Source organism: Chelon labrosus (genome assembly GCF_963514085.1).
Source record: "Chelon labrosus genome assembly, chromosome: 1".
In the NCBI taxonomy this organism is placed as follows: domain Eukaryota; kingdom Metazoa; phylum Chordata; class Actinopteri; order Mugiliformes; family Mugilidae; genus Chelon; species Chelon labrosus.
The window spans coordinates 25,323,060-25,333,968 of record NC_140337.1 but is presented as its reverse complement, the minus strand read 5'-3'; the positions used below and the strand labels follow the sequence as shown (position 1 = coordinate 25,333,968).

Sequence of the window (10,909 nt, the reverse complement as noted above, 5' to 3'; positions counted from 1 at the left end):
TCAGTAGAATATTTACACCCAGACCTAAACCCAGTGTTCTGAGTTTTATCTAGATCTAGATATTAATTTGTTCCATGCAGAGAACTGGGATCGTGGGATCCTAACGAAGAGTTAAAGGGGTCTTGACAGAACCTTTGTTAATTTAGGACAGAAACCGCAGAGACAGAGACAGAGACGGAGGTAAACGCGGTGATGTCCACCAACTCTCCACTTTCTGTCTCTGCAGAAAACTCTCCCATTCCTGACTGCAGGAGTTTCCTGCCTCTACGAAACCACCGTCAACTTTACATTAAAAGAACGTGCTCGACCGTTCAGGAGCAATGCTTTTCATTAACACAAAATAAACCACTCGTTTTGTATAAACTCAAGATAATTTATAAAAACTACGGTGGAGCTCATAACGGTCACTTATCAAGGGGACAGCGAGGTCCCATACCCCTGGGGTTTACGACTCAAGTCCACAGGGACGTTGCATTTAGTGACCATAGGAAAATGAAGCTACAGTGATACGTGATTGTAACTCGGTTACATATGCAGGAAAAACCCTGAATGACTTACCTTCAAAGTGACTTAACCGCTGCTGCCTCCATCAAACCTGTCCACCGTCATCGTCTTCTTGTGTTTTGGCGGGAAATGAAGCGCATGCGTGCTGTATGCGCGTCACAAGGCGCATGCGCGGATTCAAAAAAACCGCAACACTTATGTGCAATGACACCTTTGAATATTATGTGAAAATACATAATAAAACTTACTCTTCCCACACAGTTTGTTTATTACATGAATGACATATATAGTTTTACTTGAATAATTCCAGTTCTCACTGATACGCAAGTAAAAATTGTGACAGTTAACCTGTTAAATATTACTACACCACAAAATCGTTTTTTTTTCAGTGTAGGCGGAGTTTCCGTTTTATTGACACGCCTGGACAATCTTTGCATTTCTTTTGTAAAGTTGTCAAGTTTGCCGTTAATAAGAAAAACTGACTATACTTAATTTTAGTTGTAGTAACACAGTAAAGTAGGAGGAAGACTCGTCTGGTTGTTTCTTCTTTCAGTCTACATTCTTTCTGCTCTGGATAGACGATGAAAACTATCACAACACCTCGAATAAACCCACAGTGAACACAAAACATCCAGTTTACTCAATAAAATAAAAACTGTACTGACAACAATAACTCTAAGACCTGATTGTTCCATCAAACAGTACAGAAATCATTCTAGACAACAACAAACACACAACATCACAACACAATCAGTTATCTACTTAAAGAAGTTTAGCAGATAACTGAATAGATAAGGAAAGACATAGTTAAGGATAAACTGCTGATAAACTCTCCACACCATGATACAACAGTCCAGACTGGCTGTAAGGGACCAGAGAAAAAACAGACTCCCGGAGAAGGAGGAGTCTTCTCCCTCCTCCTCTGGTTTGATTGGTCGAATTTTTATTTTTATTAATTTATTGTTGAATGAGTTGGGCCCTCCAATTAATTGGTGTCATAATGTATTTCAAATATACTGTTAACATCAACTGAGAGAATGAACTTTGTGTCTCACAGCCTTCTCAACATATTGGACATTCTGGGGACCCCCTCTTGGGGACGCAAAATGGTTTAGTTCGCCCATAGACACCAGCGACGACAAGTAAGTCTGTAAACCCAGATTGAATGACCTGGAGGACTGATGTCATCATGCCGCCCAAAAAACACAAATGGGGTACCAGAGAAAAAAAGAGTGGAAAGAAAGAGAAATAAAGCAGAATGAAGGGAAGCAACTGTTAACTGCTTTCTTTCCGAAAGGTGAACCGAGTTTACTTGTTGTGTAACTGCATCCAGTTAATGTTAACGTTGTCGTAGTCCAGACAGCATGCAGTTTGTCAGTTGCCAATGTTTGTATGCTAGAGTTTGCCAACCAGGCTGCTTGCTGTCACAAGTAAAGACGATAATGGGCCAGCTAACGTTAGTTGTCAACATTAACCAGTTTGCAAACAAAAAGACCCGTCAGTGGGCATTTAATGGGATGTGAATTACATCCTTACATCTCGTGTAAGGCTTTATTTCTTTTTCTGCAAGCTGAAGAACAGTTTTATTGAAAAATTAGATAGTTTATTTGATTTGATTCTCTGTGTACAGTTGTTGGCTCCTGTTCAAGAATAAATGTTTTTAAATCAAAATGTGTCATGGATCAAAAAGCATCAGTTCAGATGGTGAAAGAAAGAACTAGTCATCAATATAATCTGATCTGATTTTAGCTTAAAACTCTATTTATGCTTTTTTTATTTATAAATAAATGCCCCAATTTTTTTTATTTTTTGCTCACGAGCTTCATGCACTGGCATGGAGAGGGGCCCACTGACATTAAGAGTGTACTGGGCCCAGAATTTGGTGCTACGCCCCTGCGCACTGTACATACATTCACGTGAGGGATATAAGAGAAATGTGAGGTTGTAACATGGTGGAGACAACAGTAGTTTGTCCTTAATTATTTTTTGTCTTTGACTGTGGGATGTGTGTCTTTTCTCTTGAGCTCCACTCTGTCCTGATATTTCCCTTCATATCTGCACTTTGGACATGGATGTAACCAAGATGAGGTGAAGTGTGAGAGCTGACAGGCTCCGTTCACTGTAGAATCACGTTGTTCAGATCAGAGCTCAGACTAGATTCACTTCTAGCAAACAGGAACTGACATTGACACTGAGAGGTGAAATGGAGCAGAAAGGAGTTCAGCTGGACAGAAAAACCTTCTCTTGTTCCATCTGTCTGGATCTACTGAAGGATCCTGTGACTACTTGGACACAGCTATCCAACCACTCCGTTCTCTCGTGCCTGCTTCTTGCGCGTTTTGTTGCAGTAATCCACATCTGCCATCTTGTGGGATCTTCGGGAATTGCAGACCAGCGTGTGTCAAGGGCCGGTGGTTTTCATTGTCTTTCTTTTCTTTTTTGCCGAATACATTACGCAGGAAGGACCAAAGGGGGTTGGTGTTTAACAATGAGGTTGGGCCAGCCCAGTGTCAGTCGGCCCTCTGATCTTGTTGCTTCCTTTGCTTTGTTTGCAAAACTGAGAAATCTTTAAAACGTGAACATAAAACAAGAAATCCTTCAAAAACAAAACATATAATACTATTATAGACATATTACGTCCAGACACTTTGTTTCCAAGGCAGAAGTTTATCAGATGGTTGCATCGTTGCATTCAATCATGCATTCAACCATGCATTCCAGCCCTCCAGAAGAACAAACGTATTACAGCGTTTTAGTTGTAACTATGGATGCCAGGCATTTTTATTATGACTTTAATCATAGTCAGATATTTAGTAGTTATTTTTAATAACGTCCCTGTAGCATTAAAACATCTTCATCTTCTTCTGTTTTAATGGCGGTCAGCATGGAGTCCACTCAGTCAATCTGCAACCAAACAACAACAACATACAACGTGTTCTAAGTTTATAATGTAGATTACAGGTGGATTAGTTTGTTTTCCAGGATTAAAAACATTTTGAAACACTGAAAGCTGAAAACCAGCATGACTGGCAGCTACTGCCACATTACCAGGCACCGGTGAGACGGAGGAAATGGACAATAAGATGGACAACACCTCTCTATGTAGGGTGGCCCCATGAGCTGATTGGTTAATGAGGCTGAGAGGGGAGCAAAGCAGCACACTCACCATCATGAGAGCCAGGATGGAGCATCTCATCCTGCTACACCTACCTTCTTTTTCTAAAACATACAAACAACCAGTAGAACTGCTGCTACTGCTGCTATCACTCCATCATGTTGGCTTCTTGTTCCTCCAGTCTCTGGTCCTAGACTTGATCTTGGTCTCTGAGTTTGAGGCTGATCAGCAGCTGCTGGAAAGAACATCAAAATATTAGTTGACACTTTTTCATGTCTCAAAAATCAGTCAGCATCTTTAAAAAGGACTTCTAGTAACTTCTACTGTATCAGCTTACCAGTGACGTTGAGTTCACATCTGCCAGAGCTGGAGCCATAATCTGTCCTCACTTCACACTGATACAGACCAGAGTCATCAGTCCTGAGTCTGGACACATGAAGTCTGATTCGTCCTTCTCTGAGGACGTCTTTGTCTCCCTGGACTCGTCCTGAAAACTGTTCATCCTGAGACTCTGACACCTCAACACCTTCATGTACATGATACAGAATCAACTCCTTCTGATTGGTTAACAAGCTACAGAGGATAAAGAGATATTTGTAGGAAGAGTCAGGTTTGGTGGTGAAGGTCCACTCCAGGGTGATGTTGTGGTTCTCCTCTGCCTGATAGGAGCTCTGTGTCACATTCACTTCAAATGTTGCTGCTGAGGAGACAGAGAGAGAAAGAGAGGAGCAGACACACTGAGAACTGGAACATGGGAGTCTTTCAACTCCATCATTGAAGACTGACAATTGATTTGGACTTCATCAAGTCAATTTCTAAACTGACCACAGACACATGAGTTGAGGATGATGAGCAGCAGGATCCTGCAGATCATCTTCTCCCTGTGAGAGGAGACAGAGGTGAAGAGTCATGAACACATGAGGTCAAAGGTCACTCTCTGCAGATACAACAAGGACAATCTACAGTCTGACTTCATTCAGTGGTTCCAACATCTGATCCTGTTCTTCATCCTGTTTGTTCCAAACCACCGACCAAAGAACTTTCTGACTAAACTCCATCAACTCCAACCGCTGCAGTGGAAGCAGTCACTAGAAAAACCTGCTGTTTGTTGAAGTTTTCTCTGATCAACAAATGTGTTTCTGTCACTGATGCACTAAAGAGAAATCTTCAAGTTCCAGATCAGGTTCTATTCACCATGGATCAACAGTAAAAGTTTAAAAGAACATTTATTTACTGCATTTAAAAATAACATTTCAAACAGAGAGCATGTGAAATGTTGTATCTTCAAATAAAGTGTTTCTGTTTATTTCAACTATGAGAACATGAATAAAGCCTTTGTTTCATTATTGCTGCTGATCATTGTTAACTGTTAGAAGATAGAGTTATTAGTCAAGTAGAACAATCAGAGCTCATAACCTCCATGGAAGAAGTTATTAAGAATAAAGTGGAACAGTGCTCAGTTACCAACATTACCACAACCTACCAAACCAGAGAGAGACTCTGGCATCCATCCAGACAATATATCTACATGCTGCAGAGAGTTTCCTTTTACTGCTGGTTCCTCTTTCTCCAGTGGTGAGGGCATGCAGTTCTGTTTAGCATGTTAACTGCTGTGTGTCCCTCCCTTCCCCTCCCCGTCTTGAGACAATTTGTATTGTTATTGACACTATATAAATAAAATTGAATTGAATTTAGTTTGACATTAATCATCAGTTACAGTTTCCTCAAGTCCAGACTAATCACATGTGGTATTTACAGGTAAAGGTATGAATTACAGACTGCTCTACCAATGAGGTTTTTGAATAGTGACATGATAACTCATATCAGTAGAATGATTATTTACACCCAGACCTAAACCCAGTGTTCTGAGTTTTATCCTTGGTTTAACGCCTGCCAAATAAATCTAGATATTAATTTGTTCCATGCAGAGAACTAGGACTGTGGGATCCTACCTTTGCAGCCTTCTAAATCTTCTCTGAAAGTGTTTTACTGCATCGTATAGTCAGGCTCTCTGCATTAAATACAGGGTGAGCTGTCTGCTCCTGCTAGAGTTCAACTATCAAGTATCTGACGGGATAATGTCCAGACGGCTGGAGCTCAGCAGAGGTCCTAAACTCAGCGGTGCGCCGACACTTGGCTCAAAGCATATTCACTACTCTCTAGTCATTCAGGATTACCGTGAAGATGTGAAAATATGTGTTTACTTTTATGTTCATGTGAGATGAGGATGTAATCAGAGTTATCCGTCTCTATCACCCTGACGGCAGGGGTGAGACTAAAGGGCCAGCAAAACCAAAACAAGATGCTCACAGACGACCACACACTGGAAAGTAGTCGCCTTGCTGTGTCACTTAGTTCCTCTTAAGGTCAGAAGGACTAAGACAACTTCAGAATATCTGTTAACCTGCTGACCTACTACACATGGACAAAGTTACAGAAGCTAAAGAGGACGAGGAGGAGGAGGAGGAGGAGGAGGAGGAGGAGGAGGACATATTGTGAAGTTGTTCCAGGTCAACTTTTAAAAGTCTGTCTCTGTCTGTTTAGATGGACAGATACAGGTGTTGTTCCTGAACGTCTAAATGTTCCAGGTCTTACTTCTCAGAGTGGGTTAAGGAGTTCCTTCAAAGATCCATGAGTCCTGATATTAGTGTGAAATCTCTCCAGGACTACTTGTAAACGCCTGCCGCTGACCCAAAGTACCTCTCATGATTTAGTTTCCTCACACGCAGAATCTCACGTCCCGAGTGGGAAGAACAAACATTAAAGGAAACACTAAACTCTCAAGTCCGAGTCCAAACAGTCATTTTATTAAACGAACAAACAGCGTGACACTGGAGGACACAGAGAGTATAAAACTGCAACGTAAAGCAGCTGGAAGCTACATGCTAACAGCTGTGTAGCATGTTAGCAAGACACCAAGTGAGTCAGCGGTGTTTAAATCGTCCACAGCTTCCTCCTCAGTAGCGACGATGACCACGATGATGTGTCAGCAGCTTCGTAGATTCACATTTAGTTAACGAGCGTGTACAGGTTAGCTAGCCCCCATAATGAGCTAATGAGCTAGCTAGCTGTTAGCTAACGCTGTGTGACGTTCATACCTGGAGTCTGGAAGGAGTCCTCTTCGGTCCACGGTGTGAAACTGGTTTAACTGAAACCGGTGCTTGGTGGATTTCGGGAGTTGTCAGGAGGAACCAGAGGGTCGGAGACTCTGACTCAGAGTCGACGCTGTTTAGATGAGAAATGACCGGAGGTAACCTGAGGTGGAGGTTATGAGTTTGTGGTACGTAGCCTACTAGGTAGGAGTAGTAGTGTAGCCTCTCTATAAGGTAAGGGCATGTCCTAAAACTGAACAAGTAACCTGATTGGTTTATACGTAAAAGTGCTATCCAACAAAAGTCGCCTTGGTCTGAAAAAAAAACAAATGACGTAAACCAACCTAACACGCCTTCGTCGTTGGTAACCAAGGAAACCAAACTGTTCCTATGGGCCGGGCCTGTGGCCCACAGGCTCAGCCATAGCCTGTGGCCCACAGGCCCGGCCCACAGGCTATGGCTGAGCCTGTGGGCCGGGCCTGAGCCTGTGGACAGGCTAAATAGCCGTGGACAGGATACTCTGAAGTTGTATCCTCTCTCTGAAAGCCAGCAGTCATGTGTGCTCCATCAATCTTTATTCTTCTTTCTGTCATCGCTCCAGTTTATGGACTTTACATCAACGCAACTTTAGGGGACTCCGTTGAGTTTCCACTCTCTGAAAAGTGCAAGAATGCAGACTTCACCAGCCTGATCCAGCTGCGTAAGGATAACAGCCGGAGACTCGTTGCTTCCCTGGACGGCGACTGGAGACCTGGACCAGACCACCAGGACCGGATCCAGCAAAGCTCTCCCCTCACACCGAACAACGTGAATGTCAACGACAATGGGTTTTACGAGTACACATGCGACGACAGCTTCGTGGTCCAGCTGGAGGTTTTCATCCCCTCTGAAGTTTACGTGCCAGAGGGTGAGGCTGTCACACTTCCATGCCACTCGGAGATCCTCACCCTCCGAGGGCAGTCAGTGATGTCTGTGCTGTGGGAGAAGGAAAAGGAGCCGGTGCTGCAGCATTATCTCTCCAATAATGTCTCATACGGGGCAGGCTGGGAGGGAAGCCGGGTGTCGGTGCCTGAGGACTGGCTCAGACGGGGAGACCTGTCTCTCACCATCAACCAGGCTCTGCAGACACATGAGGGACTGTATTACTGCTACACGTACCGGGGGGAGGAGAGGGTGCACGGCACTCCTGCAGCTGTGAGGCTGAGAGTCGGAGCAGCAGAGCACCAAACCCAGCGCACACTTCCTCCTGCTGCTACTCCCCAGGTGAGACACTGAATATACTTTACTATGAAGAATCTGCTGACAGTTTATGGTTACAACAACAAAGCTGCATGCTCCAGATGGGAATGTCTTCATAAACTGTTTGTTTTGCTGCAGTTGTTGAACAGATGATAATGAGACATTTCTTGTTTCCCCTCTGTAGCCGTCTCACTGTCCACAGTGGACAGAGACCACCTGGATCCTGACTGCAGTACTGATTGTCCTTTCAGCCATTTGGTTGGTCTGCAAGCTGAAGAACAGGAGTTGCAAAGACAATGAGGAACTAGAAGCTGCAGCAACGGACTGTCTTCTGATGGTGGAGCAGGGTTTGAAGAGGACAGCAAAGTCCCCCACACCAGTGAAGTCAAGTGTTTCCACTGAGATGGTTGATGAAACAGACTGTTGCTCTGGAGCAACTTGACTAAAAGAAACCGTGTGATCTTAAACTCTGCCTTATTTAATTTCATCAACTGAACTGCCTTACTTAGCTATATCAATGATATTTTATCAGAAAGTGTGATTGACAGCTGATCTCTGTTCAGTGAAGACATGACACAACAATGAGCTCTCAGCTACAACGATGGAGACCAAATCACCTGGAGACTAAAAGACACATTTTAACCAACTGTCCCTGAAGTGACTTCTGTCTATTTGACTTGAATCAACTCAGCAGTGGATCCATAATAATTAGGATAAAGTCCAACATAGAGAGGCTGAGTGAATGTGGTCTGGACTCTGTGGAGGAGAGTCATGGTTTCAGAGACGCTGTAGAAAGACAGAATACCTGCTCTGTGATCCAGGTACACTCCTACTCTGGAGGAAACAGGACCTGAGACAACAGTTGAGACTTTGTTGTGGAAAAATGTATAACTGTTTGCATCAAACTGTAATGACCAAGATTTGTCATTGCCTCCAAATAAACATTGCTCTGACTCCCCTGCTCTGCTGATATTCTTGTATGCCACTGCTACTTCAACTCCTTCTCCTCTCCACTCCACCTCCCAGTAACAACGTCCAGTCAGACTCTCTCTGCTCAGGACCTGCCAACAACCAGTGAATCTGTCTGGATGATCAGGATAAGACTGTTGTTGATTCATTCTTCTTACTTTTCTGTTCCCCTCAGATAATAACAGATCTGTGTGTGCTGTGTTTGGATCCAGTGTGATTTCACGTGAATATTTCAAGAATTCATCTCTGGTCTCTGGTCTCTGGTTGTGGCAGTAAAACATCCACTTCAGTCACTGTCACTGAGATGTTTGTCCATGTCTCTCTCAGAATGTCCTGTAGTTTCTCTCTGGTCTCTGTCACAGCTGCTTTCACGTCATCAAAGTACCTCAGAGGACGAATCTTGATGCTGGATGAGTGTGTAGACTCACTGGGTGGTGGCAGTGAGGGGTAGTTGTGTAGAAACAGGTTGTGATCCTCTGTCTTTAGGAGCTGCTTCAGCTCGGAGCCTTTCCTCTCCAGCTCAGTGATCTCCTGCTCCAGCTTCTCCAGAAGATCTTTGACTCGACTCTTTTCAGTTTCCTGCTGGGATCTGACCAGTTGCGTCACATCAGAGCTTGTTTTCTGGATGAGACGGATCATCTCAGTGAAGATCTCCTGACTTTCTTTAACTGTTTTAGCAGTAGAACCATTGATGGCCTTCAGCTCCTGTCTAAGCAGCTCCACATCTTTCTTTCTTTCTTTGTCTGCAGGATTTTTTTTAGCATCACCTCCACCTCCTTCTGCTTCTCTTTCCTTTCTGCTGCAACTGGGACTGTTTCATGTCCTTTATGTTCATCCATTAAACAGAGATAACAGATAGTCTGCTGATCAGTACGACAGAAAATCTTCATCACCTCCTCATGATGAGAGCAGATGTTCTCCTGGAGCTTCTTGGAGGGCTCCACCAGCTTGTGTTTCTTTAATGGAGCTGCATCATAGTGAGGTTGGAGGTGTTTCTCACAGTAAGAGGCCAGACAGACCAGACAGGACTTGAAGGCTTTCAACTTCCTCCCAGTGCAGACATCACAGGCCACATCTTCAGGTCCAGCATAGCAGTGATCAGCTGGAGCAGCTTGGAGTCCAGTCTTCTTCAGCTGCTCCACTAACTCTGCTATGATGGTGTTTTTCTCCAGGACAGGCCTCGGGGTGAAAGTCTTCCTGCACTGAGGGCAGCTGTAGATTCTCTTCTGGTCTTCTCCATCCCAGTGGCTTTTAATACAGTTCATGCAGTAGCTGTGTCCACAGGAAGTACCCACAGGATTCTTCAGTAGATCCAGACAGATGGAACAAGAGAAGGTTTCTCTGTCCAGCTGAACTCCTTTCTGCTCCATTTCACCTCTCAGTGTTGACGACTGTGTGAGTTTCTTGTTTGCTAGAAGTGAAACTAGTCTGAGCTCTGATCTGAACAACATGTGATTCTACAGTGAATGGAGCCTGTCAGCTCTCACACTTCACCACATGCTGGTCACACCCATCTTCAATGCAGAGATCTAAAGGGGAGGGAACAAGGAAACATGAGGAAGGGTGAGTGGAGCTGCTCCAGGAATAGAGAGGAGTTATCAGACATTGACTTATTCCAGGAAGAGAAGCAGACTACAAAACAAATCAGAATAAAATCCACATCATTCATGGTCTTAGACGCCACAGGCATGTTAGGGTTACACACTAATTCTACTGGATTTAGAGCTTATAAATTCAGTCCGCTATAAAGATCAGTTATAGCAAAAAATAACATTCAAAGCACACATTTAGGTGTTTGTTTGATCACAGTTATGAAAACCAACACATATTAACACATATTTAATGACTCATATATCAGCTGTGAAGGTTTCATGGTGACACCTTTGTTTATTTTTTTTTTAATGCAGCAGCCATTAATCTGTGTATTTTACTACAAATACATAGCAGCTGCTTTACTTCTATGATCGATTCCAACAAATATAAATGGAGA

At 43.5% G+C, this 10,909-nt stretch overlaps 1 protein-coding gene, 1 long non-coding RNA gene and 1 pseudogene across 4 annotated transcripts; 1 reads left to right on the top strand and 2 right to left on the bottom strand.

The window, feature by feature from the left end:
• Positions 1–858: 858 nt before the first annotated feature.
• On the bottom strand, positions 859–4,314 carry LOC311493844. 2 transcript variants are annotated; one of them, XR_014699252.1, is made up of 3 exons: positions 3,957–4,314; positions 3,715–3,854; positions 859–3,408 (listed from the first exon to the last, which is right to left on the bottom strand). It is a non-coding gene; the product is annotated as an uncharacterized lncRNA (long non-coding RNA). The 2 variants fall into 2 exon arrangements; XR_014699253.1 differs by having other exon boundaries at positions 3,715–3,851.
• Positions 4,315–7,212: 2,898 nt separating this feature from the next.
• Positions 7,213–8,526, top strand: LOC311495901 (uncharacterized protein). The gene is made up of 2 exons (XM_084555550.1): positions 7,213–7,974; positions 8,135–8,526. Exons 1-2 carry the CDS (start codon positions 7,267–7,269, stop codon positions 8,390–8,392), a joined length of 966 nt encoding a protein of 321 aa, XP_084411676.1. The 5' UTR covers positions 7,213–7,266; the 3' UTR covers positions 8,393–8,526.
• Positions 8,527–8,618: 92 nt separating this feature from the next.
• On the bottom strand, positions 8,619–10,305 carry LOC311487675 (tripartite motif-containing protein 16-like; annotated as a pseudogene). The gene has a single exon. The product of its transcript is annotated as a tripartite motif-containing protein 16-like (transcript).
• Between the last annotated feature and the right edge of the window lie 604 nt (positions 10,306–10,909).